The following is a 22,639-nucleotide window of genomic DNA, read 5'->3' on the forward strand; positions in this document are numbered from 1 at the left end:
AAAAGAAGTTTAAATGTGAAAAGCAAAATTCAGTATCTACTGTTCTCTTACACTTTCTGACTTTTTCCAGTATTTTTCCAGAGAAGTGAGATAAGCAAAATCTATGCATATTAATAACTGATGGCAACATTAGCAGTCTGACATGCAGTCCAGTGTGGATGATGGATGGTACCTATCCAACCTGTGTGATTGTTAGCTGCCAGCTGTAATGCATTCACAGCCTCCTTAGATATGAGGAATAATAACAGGGAGGGGCTCTTCCTGCCTCTGTACCTGAAAGAATACTTGACCATCCAGGGCATGACTTCATGGCACACTATTACTGATGTGTGCAACTGCTGTTGTTGTTGTTGTAAGGAACGGTGCACCTTAGAGGCATTCTGACACACAGAGTGTCTTTTACTTTCATATAATGTTGCTGGTTATTTGAGTTACTGACTTGAATTGCTAACAATGTATGCATCACTGCTTCAGTGTTCCCCCAGAGTGTTGGGACATGTTTCCTGTGTTATTGTAGATATTTTTTCTGGGCAATTTTGCTTATGTTGTAGATTACATGTTAGGTCTATTTGTCTGCTGGCATGCACTGCTGGTGATATTCATCAATGATGGATGTGTGTACAGTAAATTTTACAGATATAACCACTTTCCTCTTCTCTGGCTTCCAGTCTGTTTTTACAGTTCAGATCTTGTCTCTGTGAATCATGAAATACAAGCCACCTATTTTTCAGTGACGTGTACTTCCCTACACTGAACCCCCTCCCATTACATCACTGAACCCCCTCCCATTACATCAGTGAACCCCTCCCATTACATCAGTGAACCCCCTCCCACTACATCAGTGAACCCCTCCCATTACATCACTGAACCCCCTCCCATTACATCAGTGAACCCCCTCCCATTACATCACTGAACCCCCTCCCATTACATCAGTGAACCCCCTCCCACTACATCACTGAACCCCTCCCATTACATCAGTGAACCCCCTCCCATTACATCACTGAACCTTCTCCCATTACATCCTTCTGTGTTGTTCATGCTCTTTGCTGGATTTCAACACAACTGATCAGTTTTGTTTTGTTGCTTTCTAAGTACCATATCTCTGATTTTGTTTCACTTTACATCCAGTTTCCTTCTGACATTCAGCTTTAATTTTCTTTTGTCTATTTAACTCTACAAACAGTTCCTGTCCATGAAGTGGTAGCATTTAACCCCTAAAACTCCTCCAGTTGTAAGTGCATCACTGTATGCTTTGTGAAATTGTAGTTTTCCCCCAACCTGCCCAAGCAACAAGGACCTCCGAAGCCGAAACGCAAACAAACACCAGTCACAACCAAAGTGACACATAGCTCACAACACCAGTGTGCCACCCAACAACAGCCCCTAAGGCAAGACAATGTACCCAACACTTTAGTCATAGGTGACTCTATAGTCAGGCACACTGATGTCCCACTCACCAGGCTGAACAAGGAGAAAATTACAGTCAGCTGCCTGTCGGTGCCACGATCCACCACATAACACATGCACTCAAGTCACTCCACAACAAGTACAAATACGACTCTGTCATTGTCCATGCTGGAGTGAATGACTTGAGATGTACCTCCCTGGACTACATGAAAAGAGACATGGAAGAGTTCTTGGATCATGTGACCCAGGCAGGTATGACCCTAGCCCTGAGTAGCATCCTGCCTTCGCCCAGAATGATACCACAGTATAAGGACAAAATGATTGACTTCAACAATTGGCTAAGCTTCTAGTGTCATTCAAAGGGGATCCAATATTTGTCTGCCTGGGAATACATGATCGACAAACCACGATGCTTTGCCAGAGATGGTCTGCACCTGTCACCCCTGGGATTCAGGTTACTGGCTAAAGCTCTTGTCACCCCTATAGTGCCTTTTTTAGGCAAGGTTCAAAGGATGAAACCACCACTGTAACAGATACAAGCATGCAAAATCTGAAGGTAATGTTACTCAATGCTAGAAGTCTAAACTTCAAAATGCACTCTCTCGAGGCACTCCTAAAAATGGAGAACATCGATAACTGTGCAGTAACTGAGACCTGGTTCAAGGCTCTAGAGAGCACCCCTGCAATACCAGGCTACAGTTCTTACCACACTTTTTGGCCACAAAACCAAGACCGAAACACTAAAGGTGGAGAAGTGTCCATATTCACCAAGGATATTCACACCTCCAGGCTAGTTGCCCAACACAATGCATCTGAAATTCTCCAGGTGCAACTAACACTAGGTAAGACTGCAATCCAAATTGTAACTTGCTACAGATCCCCCACCATGCCCCAAGATTCTCATTACACCTTTCTAAACATACTGGAAAATATTAAGATACAACCAAACACCCTAATACTGGGTGATTTCAACTACCCTGCCATTAATTGGGAAAACTACTCGGGTACCAACTCCTTTTCCCAATGGTTCTTGGAATTCATAAATTCCAAAGCCCTGGATCAACTAATCCATTGTCCCACCAGGGGCTCTAATATCCTAGACCTGGTCATTACCAACATGGGAGATAGATGCTCCACACCAGTGGTCACCCCCTCATTGGTCAGGTCTGACCATAAGCAAATCACCCTTGACATCCACATCCCACCCCCACCCCCCAGTAAGGAAACCTCCTTAAAAAACTTCTCCAAAACCAACTTCATGCTACTGAAGTCAGAAGTGACAGACTCCACAACACCCATGCAGACAGGATCTGGAAGTTCGACTGCAGAATCCTACACTAAGGCACTGTACGAGCACATGCACTCATGCATGAATTGTGCCATCCCAAATAGAACCAAGATGCTCTTCTCCAAAAAAAGGAAGCCAATCTGGTGGTCCCCTGCTATAAACAAACTATACAACAGAAGGAGGAAACTGTTGCAGAAAAGAGGAAAATCCCAGGATGCAAAAAACTCCCTCACCAGCCTCAGTAAGAAGCGGAGATCCCTCATAAAATCCTCAAAAGCTAGTTAAGAAAATAAAATTGTCAACGATTCCAAAGACAACCACAAGGCATTCTATAGTTATGTCAAGAATCTAAATGGTAATGCTCAGATCTGCTCTGAGCTACAACAGAATGGCATTAAATATACTGATCCCAAGGATATTGCCAATATCCTGGCAGATCGATTTAGTGCCAACTTCACCCCCCTCTCACTCCCTAAAGGGCCCATCTCAATACCAAAAGATTGCCAAATTCCAATAATCACGGCCACATAGGTAGAAACCGCACTCTCCAAAGCTAAGAATACAGCATCCATGGGACCAGATGACATCCCAGGCTGTGTACTACATGAACTACAAAATGAACTGGCACCTCACCTAAGTGTCATGTTTAATCATAGCCTCACCTCAGGCTTTGTGCCCAATGAGTGGCGCACAGCTACAGTTATCCCACTCCACAAGGGAGGATCCACCTTGGATCCTGGGAACTACCATCCCATCAGTCTGACAAGCCTGATATGAAAGGGCATGGAACGCATTATCATGTAACTTATAAACAAAGACATTGGCAACCTTCAAACACTGGACCCCACCCAGTTTGGGTTTGTGAAGGGCCGAGCTTGTCTCCTGAATCTGATTGACTTCTTCGAATCAGTCTCCAGAGCCATGGACGAGGGTAAGGTGGTCCACACAGCCTATCTGGACCTCGCCAAGGCCTTTGACACCATCCCTCACTCTGGAATCATAGATAAACTTACTAAGCTGGGCATAAATCCCTATGTCACTCAATGCATTGCCAACTGGCTTACTGACAGAACCCAGACTGTAAAAGTAGCCGACTCCAAATCCAGCTCCAGACAAGTGACAAGTGGAGTACTTCAGGGTTCAGTCCTGGGACCACTCTTGTTTGGCATCTACTTATCTGAAATACAGGCCAACACTAAGGGACTCTGGCTAACAAAGTTTGCAGATGACTGCAAACTGGGAGCCATTATTGAATCCCCAAATGATGTGGATATTCTACAAAAGGGCCTTACAGAAACAGATGCCTGGTGCCAGAGCCATGGGCTCAAGCTTAATGCCAAGAAATGTATAGTTATCCCCTTTGGAAAAAACATGTACCCATGAATTACCACATAGGTGGCAGGACACTAAACATTGAAAGTGTGATGAGAGACTTAGGGACACAGGTGGACAGTGGTCTCACTTTTGATAACCACATTGCCACAACAGTCAGGAAATACTTCTATGTGGCACACCTCATCACTAAGGGCTTTTCATCCAGAAAAAAGGAGGTCATTGTCCCACTGTACTCATCCCTCATTAGACCCATTATAGAGTATAATGCCCTGTTTGGTATGTACCTCACAAGACATCTGCAACAGCTGGAAAGGCCACAGAAATACCTCACTAAAAGAATCACAGGCCTAAAGCAGATGCCATATGCTGACTGTCTAAAAACACTCCAGCTATACTCTGTGGCAAATCGTCTACTCAGAGGCGATCTCTGCTTAACATACAAGGCCATGTCACACCCTGAGCTGTCGGACATGCTCCACTTAAAGAAATCCCTCAAAGCCACACACTCCAGGGATCTAAACCTTATCATCACAATGAACAAAACATGCTGGAGGGATAGGTTCCTGACCCAGAGTCTCCCCATACTCTGGAATAGACTGCCCATACATGTCAAGCAGAGCGCCTCATTGGCCCTCTTCAAAAGGAACCTTGATGATTGGATGGGAGATAGGAAATTCACCCCGAGGATCATGTCAGTCACCCTGCTAGACAGGGACCCAGAGAAGTAAATATTGTGGGAAGAAATATCCAGGGAATTGTTATGGCTAGGCTTGCATAGGCCTTAGAGCCAATAGCCTAGTACCAACCTATGAACCTATGAACCTATTTTTTATTTTATCAACCATCTTATGTTAGCAGAATTAGATTATTGTGTTCATCTCCCCCAACTCTTAATGCATGCCTTGAGCTTCTTGTAGCATAGCAACTAGAAAAATATATAAAGAGTGCAAATGCTTTTAGTTTGGAGTAAGGGTCACAAGAAAATTCAAAATTAAAGATGGAAGGTATTGCTTTTTCCTGAGCATCACATTATTAAATAATAGCTCTTTAGTAATAAGTCAGTTTAATTAATTACTTAGTTACCTCTTTGGCTGTCCAGACTGCGGTGGCTTGTGTAACCCACTCTCGGGAATGAATACCAGCATCAATCCAGATTGCAGGACGATTGGTCCCAGTACTAAACTGCAAAATTATAAAACAACACATTCAAAATATTAACAAATTGCAGTATTACTTAGCAATGTTCCTATGGCTTATATGTCAAGAACTCCAGAAAGGATTTAATTACTTATACTTGCAACATATAAAATGAACAGTAATCTTTATGGGTTATAATCAGTTTGAGAAGCTTATTTTTACATTTGCAAGAACAATAGGCCGTACACTGAGGAGTGACACACCTCTGCCAGGCCATGTAGTAACACATGCATTAATCGCCTTAGCACAGTCTAAATAGCATTCCTACCAAAGACTGTGCTTGAGTAATTCAATACTGCATAGTAAGGTTATACTAGAGGTAGAAAATATGTAAATTAGAAAATAGTAAACAGTGTGAAGTAGGTGTATAACAAGTAAATAATTCGTAGCTTTAGGATGGATTACAGCTCTACTTTCTTTCACCAAAAAAACAGTTGATTGGAATTCTCCCTTCTGACCACACCAAATGCATATTTTCTTTTATTTTTATTTATATAATTATTGTTTGCACTCATTCATTTATTACTTTACCCAGTTTCTTACCTTTAAAGTTGATGAAGTCCACTTAAAGGAGAAAACACTCATCTGTTTAATATCGTTTATTTTCCCAAAGAAAGTATTGAATTATAAGTAAGTTATAAGTGCTTGATTACTTTGAAGTCTCTAGTGAGCATGTCTACAGTTTGTGGTTCCTTATTCCCGATTTCAAGGAAGCTCAGCCAATAACTTCATTCCTCATGAAGTCCAAGTTTTAATGTCTTTATGGGTGGAAAGCACTTTACCCCCTAAGGCTGGAAAATTAATGCACCCCACTACAAAGACCTTTTTTATATACAGATATACATATAGATATAGATGTGGATATAGATATAGATACAGATATAGATATAGATATATATATACATATAGATTTATGTATATATATATATATATATATATATATATATATATGTATGCATGTATGTTATATATATGTTCGTGTATGAATAGATCTATCAATAGAAAACATTCCTTTAAATACACTTTCATTTAAAAAGTAAAATTATGTAAATCTCATATTCTTCAATGAAATATGTAGATGTTATATTCTTTCCTTTTAATAAAGTTCCCATTCCTCCCTAAAGGTTGATTTGCATGAAACCATATTTGATTCTTGGTTTTCTGACCAAGCAAACACATATCAATGCCTACTCCCATAACAGTATGTTTCTTTCATTGTAAACCAGCAGACTTAAAACTATATTACTATTCATTTTCTTTATCATGACAATCTACATTTTTAATGTATCCCTCCATCCATCCACAATCCCTTTTTTCCACTTTTGTATATGGGTCAGGTTTAATTCTCAGCTGCGATGCCTTCTGTGCAGAGTCTGTATGTCCTGCTTGTCTTTGCATGGGTATTCTCTGGGTGCTCTGTTTTCTACCCACATTTGAAAGACATGCAGTAGGTGGACTGTATACTCTAAACTGGCTGTGAATGTGAGTGTACATGAGTGAGTATGGTATGGAAGAACAACAGTGGCAGGGCTAACCACCTGGTGGTGTGAACATTGGCTGTAGATGATGGTCACTAACTGTAAGGTATCTCTTACTTGTCCATTAGTTATAGTGTTAGACGACCTCTGTCATTCCTTCAATACTGTGGACAATGTATGCCATTCTTTGTTACTTTGGAAGAAGTTATATTAACTGCATATGTTTCTGGTGTGCCTGGCCTTTTTTGTCCCCAGTTTTGAGCTAATAACTCTGTAAAACATAATAAAGTAGAAATTGACAGGGTGCAGTGGGGGTTGGAAGGATAATGTTTTGGGTTGGAAGTATAATGTTTTGGTTTAAGAATATTTTCAGTTTGGATTAGTAGTAATTTGCAGTCTGTGGTATACAGAGGCTAAATGTAAAACTTCACTTATTAAATGTGTTATTACATTACATATTTATCTATTTCTGCTTTGTGTATAACTCCATTAATAAAATTTACTCACTAATGGCAAACTGTTCATTGGTTGTCACTTGGGTTGTAGTCTGACAGTAAAAGGAAATTAAACAATGAAGAGATGAGAAATATGGGTGAGAATTTCAACACAGAAATATTGAAACCAGAAATTAGTAATGTATATTTAGGTGGATATAACCAAATGTTCACAGTTAAAGTAAAACAAAGCACTGTAACTAATTAGAAAATTGTCCTAGGATGGAGGCTAACAATAAACAACTCAATGCATAATGTTATGGTAGATTTGCATTTCTCAGCATTACATATTACATACACAATAATTACGGAAGCAGAACACTCACAAAGGATTATGTAAGAAGTCATGCCCTGCAAATGAAAGATAAAAATCTGGGACAATATGTACAACAAGGAGACCACACAGAGCGAATGGGTCTTGGAGTTGTCCCTGGACAAGATAGCATAGTGGCCTTTTTGAGGCATAGACATATGTGTTTGAATATAACATTATTCAACAATTGCCAGATGCAGTCTTTGTAACCAAAAGAAAGGTCATGTAACAGACGCAAAGTGTAGCGAAAGCAACTAAAAGTGATACAGAATGCATTACTGATGATATGCCGTGACCTGCTACACTGAATCATGATGGATAGCTTCAGCTGAAATTAAGGTAGACTGTCAATTTCATGGAGAGAGATTCCAGCATCCACCACAAAGCATAAGTCCTCAGATATGCAAGAACGACAAAAGTAAATACCAAAACTGATCTATTTCAGAGTATACAAAATCAGAGAAAATTGTTGGGACTGTATGGTCAACTCTCAAGGCTGTAACTGATTTATTTAATTACTAACTGTCATGTGTAAGGAACAAAGTGGATATCTTGAAAGCTCCTGAGGGAGCACAGATGCAGAGCTCTTAGGTACAACATAGTTTTACCAACCCAAAAATGCTTTTTTTTCTCAGTTCATACACATCTCAAATCCACAGTGGAAAAAAAATGTGGATTTCTTGTGTACATAAATCAGACCTATTTTATGCATGAAGCCAAATAAATTAGATAGGTGTATCAATACTTTAAATAATCATGACTAAAAGCAGAATTATTTTTGAGAAACTGTTTTCTGATGTATTGCTCTCTTAAGAAACCCACCATTAGAGTCTTACCAAACTTCAAATCCTTGCCTAGACTGGATTGAAAAACATGAGAGGATACATTTGTTATATAAAAGAGGACTTTATTTTGTTACACTTTTGTTGAACTTCCAGTTAACAACTTAACTAAAAATTATAACTAAAAGGTAGCCAGCCAGGTAGGTTTTAGAGGAGTGTTAGAGTGAGAGAGGGTGAGATTTTTATTTTTTTTTTTTATTTTTTTTTTTTTCTTTGTGTGAAGTAGGTGTGTGTGTGGGTGGTGTGTGTGAGGAAATGCTCCATGTCTGAGATGCAACAGGTTTGCTTTTCTGCAAAGCATTTTTTGGAGGGTTTACAACTGTTTACACAAACTTGGTAGTGGTCATTTGAAGTTATAGGTCCCCAAATATATAGGTAAACTTGTATTTTTCTATACCCCATAATGTAGGGATAGAATGGGTAGCAGAAAGAATGTTATACCATGGGGCTGAAGATAAAGAAGTCAGAATGGTCCAGGAACTGTTAGATATCATATTGAATAATAATTTTGTGATGTTTGGTAAGGAAATTTACCTACAAAAGTGGGTGTGGCAATGGGGTCCCCATGTGGGGCCAGCTTTTCAAATTTAATAATGGCCCAATGGGAACATCAGTGTGTATTTAATGATTTGGCGACCTCAGCCAAGTTGAAATTTTACACAAGATTCCTGGACGATATCTTCATTATGTTCGATGGTGACATAGTAGAAGTTAATAATTTTATTGACATAATAAATAGTAGTACAGCCTTTTTGAAATTTACCCATAAAGTGACAGATGCAAAAATAGCTTATTTAGATGTGGAGCTCTCAAAAGATTTAAATGAAAGACAATATGTAGCCAAAATTTATCGTAAAAAAATATTCGAATACTATGTTACACTATACGAGTGCCCATCCATACCAGCAGAAAAAGAGTGTTGTTAAGGGCCAGCTGGTATGTGCCGCACATATGGTAACAGAAGAGGGAGCATTCCAAGAAGAATGTAATACATTGAAAGGCATGTTTTCTAGAAGGGGATACCCTGAAAGTTTGTTAAGAGATATCATTGAAGAGGTGCAATATAAGAGAAGTGTAGGAATATATAAGCCTATCTTAGGAAGACAGATTTGTTTTGTGAATAGGGGAGAAGTCACTAGTGATATAGTGACCACTGATGGGACCCCTGTGATTCTAACTACTAATACTACATCATCGACTCCTAAATTTAATATCAGTTTTTTTATACCATTTAGTTTAGAAGCAGACATGATTAAATCAATTTTGCGTAAGAACTGGAATTTGTTTACTTTTGAAACAGGTGTTACAGAGAAGTTAGGAGATGCACCAATGGTTATATACAAGAAAGGATATAATTTAAAGTACATTTTGGAAACAAATAGAGCAGGGACATACCGAATAGAAGGAACTTTTAAATGTGAGGCTTGTAATTTTTGTAGGTATATAGCCTCTTGTACTAATATATTGATTAATGGTAAGACTTATAAAGTAAGAGGAAGGTATAACTGTTTGTCTGCATTTTATGTGGGCAAGACTGACAGGAAATTTAAAGAGAGGATTTACGAACATCTGTATAATATTAGGAAAAAGAAGTTGGAAAATGCCTTAGCTAGACATTTTAATGAATATACTACACATTCTTTTTCATTTAGGGTATTAGATCAGATTATTCCTAATATAAAAGGTGGCCCATATCAATTGTTATTAGAACGACAAGAATTAATATGGCAACTAAAATTACAGTCTTATAAAGCCCCTGGTTTGAATGAAAAGGTGTTGTTGGGATGTATTCTAAAATTAAGAAGTTTGATACGCTAGAATGAGTCTTGAATGAATTGTATTTTTATATAAAAAATTGTTTCCCAATTTATAAATATAGGTATTTACACAGGTGTAATATATTTAAGAAGTTATGTCATAGATCAGTTATATGTTTTTACAAGTATAATATATGTCTTATTTTTCTATTTTTTTAAATATTTTAATAAATGAATAATTAGTATAATAATTTGATTTGTTAATGGCTGGTAACACGTGATTAGCTGTTGCTATTTAAGTTGTGTTTTTTCCAGTTGTTGTCTGAGGAAGTTTAGCCATTGTTTGCTGAACGAAAAGCCTATTCAAATAAATTGTTGTGCTTAACGTTATTTTCACGCTTCGAGTCTGAAGGTCCTATTTAGTAATAAAACTTAAGCAGAGGGGGGAAATTAATCCCTTTAGAGCTTTATAACTTAACTTGAGATACTATAGCCATAGAGGTGGGTATAATGTTAATGAGAAGTTGTAGTGATGAAGTCCCCCAGGTAGAGAGTTTAAAGTTGTGCCCTCCCCAATGGTACTTATTGGATGTCATTTTGTATACAGATTCCTTTGTTTAGATTACTAAAGTTTTGATGTGTTAGTTTCACCAAAAGGAACTTCAGAAAATGGGTTTTTGTAAATTTTAGTGAAGTCTTGAAAGCTATATGAAGGACACTGTGGCTTGGTGGGAAATACAGCAAATCCTAGAAACCAGAATATAACTAAAATGAGGAAAGTTGAAGTTGTATCCAGTCTGGCAGACTTGGACATAGAGAATCCAAAGATACAAAATGAGTTCAAGAAAGCCTAGACCATGGACTGCCTAGAGGCATATTACCAGCCTTACTTCTGGATCTTATGGTATAATAACCACATCAGTAAGGTGATTTGATAGAGGTAATCCATTCTGTTCATTCAAGGGAAATATATAAAAATTGTGTAAAATGAGGTGTGGATAGAAAAGTAATGAGTTAAATGGAAAAAAAACGAGTGATACTGAGATGTCAGATCTACTCTGTGGCTTTGGATTAGTGTGTGAACTTGCTTGTGTGTGTATACAGGCAGGTGTTTGTGTGTGTGTGTGTGTGTGTGTGTGTGTGTGTGTGTGTGTGTGTGTGTGTGTGTGTGTGTGTGTGTGTGTGTGTGTGTGTGTGTGTGTGTGTGTGTGTGTGTGTGTGTGTGTGTGTGTGTGTGTGTGGGTGCGCGTATATGCACTAGGTGAAAGACAGCTGCTGTATTATCAGCCCGCCAACAATACTTAATAGCTCAGTTTGCTTTCACAAGATCTTTATAACCATAGTTTCTGTTTTGCATGTTTTATTTCTAATATTAAGTATTTCATTGCTTTAATGCAGTCCTGGCAGGGAGTTATAACTAAGAATTTGGTGCAGTAATAATTTCCATAGTTGTAACCCTAGATTAGTTTTACAGAGTACAACGAGGTTCATCACAAGAAATATTGTAACTAGAAATGGTCAGAAAAATACCTTGAGGATATATATTGGCCGTCCTTCGTAGGTTGATCCAATCTGTTGTTTACTTACAAGGCTAGGATATTCTTCCACAAGATTATCCATCCATCTGTAGATCTGCAAGAGGCCATTGAAAGAATTAGTTCCTAAGGTCACCAAGATAACTACCTTCATAAGCTAGGGGAGGCCTGTGTACTGTGGGATTTGTCAGGACAACAGTATAAGTCAATTAAAAATAATACAGCTTCAATGTCACTATCATACAAGATCATTATAGCTTAGCAAAATGGCACATCCTTAGTTAAGCTTACAAACATCAGCATTACTGAACATTTCCAACACTTGTGATATGTCTCCGAGGGAGATAGTCACTTGTTTTCTTCTTTGAAGTGTTAAGCACTTTCAGGTATCTAATATGCTTGTGCTTCATGTGCAATAGTAAACTGGGGTGCTATTACAAAATGACTATTCCCATCCTCAATGTAAAACCTCAGTAATCATTATATGTATGTACCCTGCTGTATATTGCTGTAATGGCATAAGCTGTTTTTGTAGCATTAAATAACCAGTCCTGTGTCATGATGTTCTGATGTCATGTTTCACATTCTCTAGGTATTTTATGTAAAGCCCTCGAATGTGAAATGGATGAAAAGTGTAGCGCAAAACTAATACCGTATATTACAATATACTGCATTGATGAAACTTTTGCACTACAGAAATTGCAAAACTGTATTTTTTTTCTGTAAACCCTCTGTTTTTATATGAAAATAGAAGCCTGAAATATACCTACCTAAAACACCACTGCATTATCCATTCAACACTGACATAACTTGTTAGCATGTAGTATATAGTCACCAGTTCTGTTATTGTACATCTTTATCGTCCATCACGTTTTACTGTTCTCTTGCTTTTTCATGTAATTACTAAGCAGATTATTGTGACAGCTCTGGTGTTGGCAATCTGTACATGACTTAGCAAGTGACCACCTTAAAACTTGTCATCCTTTATTCATGCTAACTTGAACACAAATTATGACTTGTTCACAACAAGGTTTCCCCCATGCTTGCCAAAGCATTCCTTCACTTCTTCATAGGTTCATAGGTTCATAGGTAGGTACTAGGCTATCTGCTCGAAGTCATTTATAAGCCTAGCCAGAATGTGTTGGCTTTCTCCGCCCCCTTAGATTAGTTCTCTGTGCCTCTGTCCGACAGAGCCACTGAAGTGATCCCTGGAGTAAACTTTCTGTTTCCCATCCACTCATCAAGGTTTCTCTTGGAGTGTTAGTGAGGAGCTCTGCCTAATGTAGATTAGAATCTTGTTCCAGAGCATGGGAAGTCTCTGGGACAGGAATCTATCCCTCCTGCATGTCCTATGTATTGTTGTGGTGAGGTTTAGATCCCTGGAGTGTATGGCTCGAGGGGATATGGTTTTCTTTAGGTGGAGCATGTCCATCAATTCTGGGTTGGACATGGCCTTGTATGTCAAGCAGAGATCACCTCTGAGTAGGCGGTATGCAACCGAGTACAGCTGGGGTTTCTTCAGTCGAGCTGCATAGGGCATCTGCTTGAAGCCAGTGATCCTCTTGGTGAGGTACTTCTGTGGTCTTTCCAGTTGTTGCAGGTGTCTTGTAAGGTACATACCAAATGGGGCATTATACTCTATGATGGGTCTGATGAGTGATGCATAGAGGGGCCCAATGACCTCTTTCGATCTGGATGCAAACCCTTTTGTGATTAGGTGGGCCACATACAAGGATTTTCTAACCACTTTCGCAATGTGATTATCAAAGGAGAGGTTATTATCTACTTAGGTTCCCAGATCCCTTATTACGTCTTCCGTATGTAGGGGGCTACCACCTATGTGGTAGTTTGTGGGTACTTTGTTTTTTCCAAAGGGGATGACTATGCACTTTTTGGCATTTAGCTTGAAGTCATGGTTTTGACACCAGGTATCTGTCTCAGTGAGACCCTTTTGGAGAATGTCTGTGTCAGCTGGAGAGTCAGTTATAGCCCCTAGTTTGCAGTCGTCTTCCAACTTGGTCAGCCATAGTCCTCCTGTGCTTGCCTATACCTCTGAGAAGTATATGCCAAACAGGAGGGGTCTTAGAACTGAGCCCAGGGGAATGCCACTTGTAACCGATTTAGAGTCAGACCTAGCTCCTGCAACTCTTACCATGTGGGTTCTGTCCGTGAGCCAATTGGCAACCCATCTCGTGACATAGGGGTTTATGTTCAGTGAGCTTGTCTATAATACCTGAGTGGGGAATGGTGTCGAAGGCCTTTGCAAGGTCTAGATAGGCTGTGTGGACCACCTTTCCCTTATCTATAGCCTTGGTAACTGTCTCAAAGAAGTCCACCAGGTTTAGGAAGCATGATCTGCCCTTAACAAAGCCGAACTGGGTAGGGTCCAGTGTTTGGAGGTTTCCAATGTCTCTGTTAATGAGATCCATGATGATGCACTCCATAGCTTTGCAGACCAAGCTAGTCAGGCTTATAGGGTGATAGTTCCTGAGGTCCGTTGTGGCTCCACCTTTGTGGAGTGGAATAACCGTTGCTGTGTGTCACTCTATGGGCATGTAGCCTGTGGAGAGGCTGAGTTTAAACAGTGTGTTTAGGTGAGGGGTTAGTTCATCTTTGAGCTCATGTAGGACACAGCCTGGGACACCGTCTGGTCTCATTGATGCTGTGTTTTTGGCTTTGGAGAGGGCTGTTTCAACCTGAGTGTCCGTGATTTCAGGGGCACTACATTCTTCTGGTATAGTTATGTGCCCTTTTGGGGGGGGGGGGTGATGTTTGCACTGAACCTGTCTGCCAGGATGTTGGCTATATCAGTCAGTTCAGTGTATTTTGTGCCATTCTGCACTAATGCCGAGCAGATCTGAGAATTGCCACTTAGATTCTTGACATAGCTAAAGAATGCCTTGTGGTTATCCTTGGAGTCCATGGCAATTTTTCTTTCGAAGCTAGCCTTGGATGATTTTATGAGGGGACGTAGTTTCTTGCCGATACTCATCAGGGATGTCTTCCCTTCTTGTTATTTTACTCTTTTCTGTACTAGTTTCCTCCTTCTATTGTATAGCTTGTTTATGGCAGGGGTCCACCAGACTGGTTTCCTTTTCTTGGAGGAGTGAGTCTTGGTTTTGTTTGGGATAACACGATCCATGTATTCTTGTAGGTGCCCATAGAGTGCATTAGTAAGGGATTTTGCAGCTTGGACAGCATTATCCTTTAGGATGGGGGCTTTGAAACTTCCTACCTCGGTCTTAAGTAACGTAAAGTTTGCTTTTGAAAAGTTTTTCATGGTAGTTTATTTGGCCGGGGGTAGTGGCGGAATCCAGAGTGATTAGTTTATGGTCAGATCTAACTAGTGAGGGGTTGACCTCCGGTGTGGAACACCGGTCACCCATGTTGGTGATGACCAGGTCCAATATGTTGTCACCTCTGGTGGGGGTGTTGACCAGTTGATCCAGGGCATTTGAGTTTATAAATTCTAGGAAATGTTGGGCAAGGGAGTTTGTACTTGAGTAGTTCTCCCAGTTAATGTTAGGGTAATTGAAATCACCCAATATCAGGGTGTTTGGTAGGACCTTTATGTTTGCCAGTGTTTCCAGGAATGTGGAGTGGGGGTCCTGCCCATTGTTAGTGACACATGGATACTCTCTGAAGCATCGTGTTGTGCCACTAACTTGGAGGTGTGGGTATCCTTGATGAATATGGATACTTCCCCGCCTTTTGTATTTCGGTCCGGGTTTTGTGGCCAAAATGTATGGTATGAGTTGTAGCCTGGTAGTGCTGGGGTGCTCTCTGGAGCCTTAAACCAGGTTTCTGTTATTGCACATGTATTGATTTTTTCCATATTGAGGAGTGCCTCGAGTGTGTGCATTTTGAGGTTTAGACTTCTGGCACTGAGTAGCATTACCCTCAGTTTTTTGTTACTTGTGCTATTTACGGCGGAGGGTTTGTCTTTTGAGCCTTGCCTAAAAAAGGCACTATGGGGGTGGCAAGAGCCTTGGCCAGTATTTGAAAGCCTAAGGGTGACAGGTGCAAGCCGTCTCTAGCGAAGCAGCGTGGCTTGTCTAGCATTTCATCCCAGGCTGACAGACACTGGATCCCCTTTGAATGACACCAGAAGCTTAGCCAGTTGTTGAAATTGATAATTTTTTCTCTATACCATGGTATCATTCTTGGTGAAGGCAGGATGCTACTCAGGGTTCAGGGTCATACCGGCCTGGGCTACGTGATCAGAGAGTTCCTCCATGTCTCTTTTCATATAGTCCAGGGAGGTACGGCTCAGGTCATTCACACCAACATGGACAATGACAGAGTCATATTTGTACTTGTTCTGGAGTGACCTGAGTGCGTGGGTTATGTGGTGGATCCTGGCACCTGACAGGCAGCTAACAGTAACCTTCTCCTTGTTCAGCCTAGTGAGTGGGATGTCAGTGTGCCTGACTATAGAGTCACCTATTACTAGTGTGTTGGGTATGTTATTTTGCCTTAAGGGCTGTGATTGTGTAGCACACTGGTTTTGTGAAGTATGTGTTTCATGGTTTGTGTTGGTGGGTGGAGGTTGCTTGGATGTCTGCTTTGGAGGTCTCTGTTGCTTTTGCAGATTTTTATTTAGAAACTCCGAGTATGTTTTCGTGTATTTATGTGTGTTTTTTGCCGGTGCTGGTTTCATAGGTCTATGTGAGACTGGTGGTGTGATGCAAGTAATTCTCTTCTCCTCTTGACTGCCTGGTCCAGTCTTGGGTTGAGACAGCTTAGCCTCCAGTTTGGCTGTATAATTGCATCTCTTGCATGTATTAGTGTTTGGTGGAAGGAGGAGAGGGTTGTCTGCGTACATGAGGCAATTGTAACATTGCCTTAAAAGGCCCAGATTCACCAGTGGGACCAGAGAGTACACCTGACATGCCTGGATAGGTACAGTGAACTGTTTTACTGACTGGTAAGGTCGAATAGAGAGCCTTGTCCTTCTCTACAGTATGAGGGGGTCTAGTGCTAAGGTTTATTAGTGCTTGCTATGAGTTTTAAGCAAGTGCCTGTATGAGAAGTGAATGGTTTGAGTGCTTAAGTTGAAAGTTTGTCTAGTTCCAAGGGAAAAATTGAAGAGTAGACTTTGTGGAGCCGGGAATACTTATACCCTAGTTAACCGGCGCTGCCCGGCATGCAAAACTGCGCAAATGCGGGTTTTATATCAGGGAAATGAAAGAGATAGAAATTAGCCCAAAATGGCCAATAAACTACTAATTTCTGGGCTGAAACCACTCCTCCAGGGACAGATAGGCTGCTCAAAGCTCCCTCTCTCACAGTGAACAGAGAAATTTCCTTCTATCCAAGTAAGGTATGGGCAAACATAGAAACTTGTAACACAGTCCTGAATTTAGCACTAACCTGAAAAGTGGACTATACTAGCTTAGAAAGTCAAGAAAACAAGTATATATTTTTTTGTTTGCTTTATTTTTTCAGAAAATAAAGCAGATACAATCAAAAAAACACTTTAAATGCACAGAAATGGCTATCACACTTGAGTGTGTAGCCTACAACAGTTAAACAGTTAATTTAAACACAAAAACAACTTTGTTAAAGTGCAGGCAGTAAAATAAGCACAATATGTAGCTGAAACAAGCTTTTTAAATCACAGAAACATTAGAAAATCTGTGCTTTAGGCGGAATTAGCTAAAGGCAGCAAGAAAATGCAGAAAAATTATACTTAATCATTCCAAAGTCTCTCTTTTGTCTCTCTGCTGCTGTAGAACTCTGCAGGGCACCAGGCAGGAGCTTGCTGAGCTGTATACTAGCACAAAAACCTTGTAAATGTGGGTTTTATAGCAGGGAAATGAAAGAGGTTGAGTGTGTAGCCAACAACAGTTAAACAGGTAATTTAAACACAGACGTGACTTTGTTAAAGTGCAGGCAGTAAAATAAGTACAATATGTAGCTGAAACAAGCTTTTTAAATCACAGAAAGCATCATCACTTCCCCAGTATGACCAATCTATATTTCATCTGTCCAGAGACATACTTCCCCTGCATCTGGTACAATAGCCTGCTCTCCCCCCCACACAGAACCTACTTTCACTACTTCCTTTCATCATTATGCTTATGACCCTATGTCCTGACTGTTCTCCATCTCCCTTCATAAATCCTGCCCTCTTCCTTTTCTTCTTCCCTGTCCTATCATTTTCTATTGTTTTTACAATGCCCCCTTCTCCTTTCTGCTTCCTCCATCCCATTCTTCGCCATTATCTTTTTCTCTCCCTTCCTCTGTTTTCTGCACCATATACATACCTCTCAACACTACAGATTTTCACAGAATGTCCAGATTTTTGACTCATTATATTGGTCCATTTTTCATACATTTGTGGTTTTCTGGCAAAGTAGTGGCAAATCATTAAAGATTGAAGTTAGAAAATAATGACAGACATTTGAGTTTCAGGCTTCATACCCTTCAGAAAATTCATGCTAATGCAAAACTGGTCAGTCTACTACTTTCTAAGTTTGTAAGAGCAATATTTAAAAATTGTCCCTATTTTCGGGCCTTTGTCCCACTTTTATTTATAGCTTTGTCCAAATTTCTCTTCTAAAAGGTTGAGAAGTATGACCGTATAACTTTTTATTATTTAACAATGATAAGTTCTACAGACGACCACTAACTTTCATTAAAATAAATTTCCCTGGCTTCTTTTCTGCCTCACTGAGGCATCAAAGTGTTTCTACTGCCATTTCTCTTTTAACTTGCACAACAATACCTATGGCCACACCACATGAAGTCACCACCTACTTAACACGATTTATTGTCAAACCGTACTCGTATTACTTCTATGCATAAAGACTGATTGCTTTCATTTTCACTGTTTTACATACTTTTCTTTATAACGATTCACTACCTCACGATATTTAACTATTGTGTTTCCTCTGATTAAACCATTGTTTACCTGTTTGATATAATGCATGATTTCACTATGTTATTGAGAAGTTTTTCTGCCCAGACCTCTACTGTAAATGGGCTTTTGTTCAATGATGAGCTCCCAATCAATAAACAGAAAATTAAGTAATTAAGCAAATAAATAAATAAAATAACTATATTCTCCCCTTTCTCAGTACTAGTTTCTATTGTCTTCTGTCTAACATATCCTTCTTAAGAATATCCCACTTTTTCTCCTGCTGTGTCACACAGTTTATAGGTTTCATAGGTATATACTTGGCTAACAACCATTAGGGCCCTTATAAGCCTAGCCATGCAAACCAAATGTGACCCACAAATCTGATATATACAAGGTGATTTACTGACTGCCTCTATCCATCAGAGAAAAAGGCACCAGACCAAGGGTGAATTTCTGATTACCCAACCATTGATCGAAGTTGCCCTTAAATAGGGATAGAGAGGAACTCTGCTTCACATAGATAGAGAGCCTGTTCCAGAGAATGTGAATTCTCTGAGAACAATATATCTCTCTCCAATATGTCCTATTTATGTTGCAAGCAAAATGTATGTCTTTTAATCTAGTAGTTCTGATGCTGTTTGTTTTTCAAGTGTGCAAAAGGTTCATCAAAACAGGGCCCAGGCATACCTTGTATGCCAGGCAAAGATCACCGCTTAGAAGTCTGTATGATACTGAGTAAAGAGACAGTGCTTTGAGGTGATCAGTATAGGACATAATGTTTACTCCCTGTATTCATTTTGCAAGGAACCTTTGTGGAAGTTCCAGTTGCTGCATGTGTCTGGCCAGGTAAATGCCAAATGGGTCATTATTACCTGTGATAGGTCTGATGTGGGCCAAGCACAGAGGTATGTTGACATCTCTAGACCTAGATATCATACCTTTGCAGGCACAGATGTATAAGCTGAGCAACATAGAAGGATTTTCTCACTACCTTTTACACATTTTGGTCGAAGGCTAGGTTACTATCTACATGAGTTCCCACATCCCTGACTAGTGAATTGACTTTTAGGGGTGCTATTGATGATGTAATTACCTAGGGTGGCCGATTTCCCAAAAAGTAACAGAGTGCATTTCTTAGTATATAGTTTTAAGCCATGGCTTTGACACCAAGAATTTGTTTATGCTAAACCTTTCTGAAGGGTGTTCTCATTTTAACAGGATTCAATAACTGCTCCCAGTTTTACAATCATCTATGAACTTGTTTAGTCAAAGGCCTTTGACTCTGGCTTTGACATCTGAGAAGTAGATGTCAAAGAGGAGTTGGCCTATCACAGAGTTTTGGGGGGTTTCACTGGTAACTGGCCTCTTTGTGGAGGAGGTTTCACCAATTCTAATCTCCTGGGTCCTATCAGTGAGCCAGCTAGCTATACAGTGTGCTATAAAGGGGTTTATACCTAGTTCCATAAGTTTGTTGACAATGCCCAAGTGGGGTATTGTATCAAATACTTTAGCCAGATCTAGGTAGACAGTATGCACCATTTTCCCTCATCCACTGCCTTAGTGACTTTTTCAAAGAAGTCCACCAGATTCAGTAAGAATGACCTTCCTTTGAGAAAGCCAACCTGAGATGGTTCCAGTGTCTGGAGGTCTCCTATGCCCTTGTTAATAATTTCCATGATAATTCTTTCCATGGCTTTGCAAATAAGACTAGCCAGACTAATGGATCTATAGTTTCCCGGTCCTCCCAGGTCCATAAGGTCCTCCTTTTAAAGAGGGATGACTGTTGCAGTACTCTATTCACATGGCACAAAGACTAGTTTAAGACTATAATTAAAGAATAACTCCAGGGGTCCTAATAAGTCATATTTTAGACTGTTCAGGCGGTGTCCTGGGATGTTATCAGCACCACTGAAGCTGTGTTCTTGGCTTTTGCAAGCACAGCCAGTACATGCTACCTAGTCATAGTTGGAGGGTTTATGTTTGAAAGTATTTTTTTCAGGGATGGTTGGGGGTGAGAGGTGGGTAAAGTTGGAACTGAATGTGTCCATTAACAGGTTTGCTATATTGCCAGGCTCGGTGAATGTGGTACCATTAACCACTAGTTCATCACCTTACTGTGTACTGCTCTTGAGGTTTCTAACATAGCTGAAGAAGGCCTTATGTTTATCTTTCACCTGGGGGGGCTATCCTAACTTCAGTTGGCTTTGCTTGACCTGATTAGCTCTCTTAGTTGCCTATTTAGCTTGATAAGAGAGTTTTTATCGTTATGAGGATTACCCTTCTTGATTTTTGCCATAATTGCTTTCCTTTGCTATATATCCTGTTTAATTTGGGGTGCCACAAGGGCAATTTATTTCTGGGGCTAGTCCTCGGCTTACTCTATGCAGTTATTGACATGGTTGTATAGAGTTTCTGAAAGCATTTCAACTTAAGCTGTGCTCTCAGGGTTTGGAGGGGCATTGAGTTTTGACAAGCCATCACTTAATAAAAGGTAATTTGCATTGAAATAGTTCCTAACTGTTACTGGTTTTAATGAGATTATGGAGTTGATTTTGATTTTGAAGAAGACAGCTTTATGGTCGCACCTTAGCAGGGAGGACAAGACATTGGGGGGAGTGCAGCATTCTCCCATATTTGTGAACATAAGTTCCAGTATGCTGGAGCCTGTAGTGGATATATAAACTATTTGGTAAAGGGTGCTTGCATTTACAAAGTCCAGAATCTCTATGCCTGTAGATTTGAGGCTGTATAGGATTCCAAGTCTATAGACAGATAATTAAGGTCTCCCATGTGTAGGGTTTTAGGTTGAATGGTAGGTGTCTCCAGTAGGTCCAATTATGCATTGTGAGCTTATTGGGACATGGAGGGTCACCTATAGCTTGCTAGGACATGGTACAGGATTTTGTTTATGGTGATCTGCACAAGGAGGAGGTCCAGCATGTCATACTGTTTGTTCACCCTAGAGGTATGCTTGTTACTGATGTATATTGAGTCACCTCCACCTTGAGCCCTTGTCTGTGCAGCTACTGATCTAAAAGTGTGGAAGTAACTGAAACCTTGCACTGCTGGAATATTCTCTACCACTTTAGACATGTTTGAGTAAGTGCACAGATTTTTATATTCTCAAGTATGAGGAGAGCTTGATGGGAGTGTAGTTTTATATTGAGCAGTATTGGCACTGAGCAGTGAACACCTTGAGTTTCAGTTTTGTTGAGTTTGCTATGATGGTAGTTTTGTCATTTTGGCATTGCCTAAAAAGGCACTATGGGATTAGATAAAGTTTTAGCCAATATTCAAAAGCTTACAGGGGAAAGGTGCAGACCATCCTTGTCAAAGCAATATAGTCTGTTAACCATGTCCAACCAAGATGACAAAAATTGGATCCCCTTAGAACAAAAGCAGAAAGGCAGCAAGTTGTTGAAATCAATCATTTTTTTGTTGATATTGTGACATTATCCTCAGTGACGGTAATATACTTCTCAATGTGAGGCTCATACCACCCTGAGACACACAGTTTGAAAGCTCCATAGTGGCTGTTATAGTATATAGGGAGGTACAGGTCAGGTCACTTACACCTATATGGACTATGATGGAATCCTACTGGTACCTGTTGCATGATGACTTGAGTTTGTGCATGATTTGGCAGATCCTGGTTCCAGATAAGTGCCTACAAGGTATCTTCTCCTTGTTCAGCCTGGTTAGAGGGGCATCAGTATATCTAACAATGGAGTCCCCTATGACAAGAGTCCTGGGAAGTGTGTTTGCCTTAGGGGCTTAGTGTTTTGCTATCCACTGAGCATGATATGTGTGATGTTAGATATTGTTTTTTCTTAGTGCCTTTGGGCTTCTGAGGCATAGCTTTGACAATGGGAAGTCTTAGCGATCTTTGTTGTTTAGGAAGATTGCATTTAAGTACCTCAGCATAGTTAGCCTATGTGTGTGTTGTATGCTATGGGAGGTGGGTGTTATGTGTGTGGTTTCAAAACCTGATGCTCGCTTGTATGCGAGAGTTTAGCCTCCTGTGTCATTGTGTAATTACACCTCTTGCATACCATGCCTGCTTCTTTAAGGATTGAATGGTTGTCAGTAAACATGAGACAATTGGTACATTGTCTCAAGATGCCCACA

General features: G+C 40.1%; 1 protein-coding gene across 1 annotated transcript in view; it reads right to left on the minus strand.

The window, feature by feature from the left end:
* The window catches only part of LOC122815077 (carboxypeptidase A2-like), a 98,722-nt gene that overhangs the window by 47,810 nt on the left and 28,273 nt on the right, over positions 1-22,639 (minus strand). Inside the window, 2 exon segments of the mRNA XM_044087321.1 lie at positions 5,114-5,212; positions 11,642-11,743. Of these exon segments, the coding sequence (XP_043943256.1) occupies positions 5,114-5,212; positions 11,642-11,743 (201 nt within the window).

This window comes from Protopterus annectens, chromosome 11.part0, assembly GCF_019279795.1.
Source record: "Protopterus annectens isolate FY-2018-M chromosome 11.part0, PAN1.0, whole genome shotgun sequence".
Taxonomy (NCBI): Eukaryota; Metazoa; Chordata; order Ceratodontiformes; family Protopteridae; genus Protopterus; species Protopterus annectens.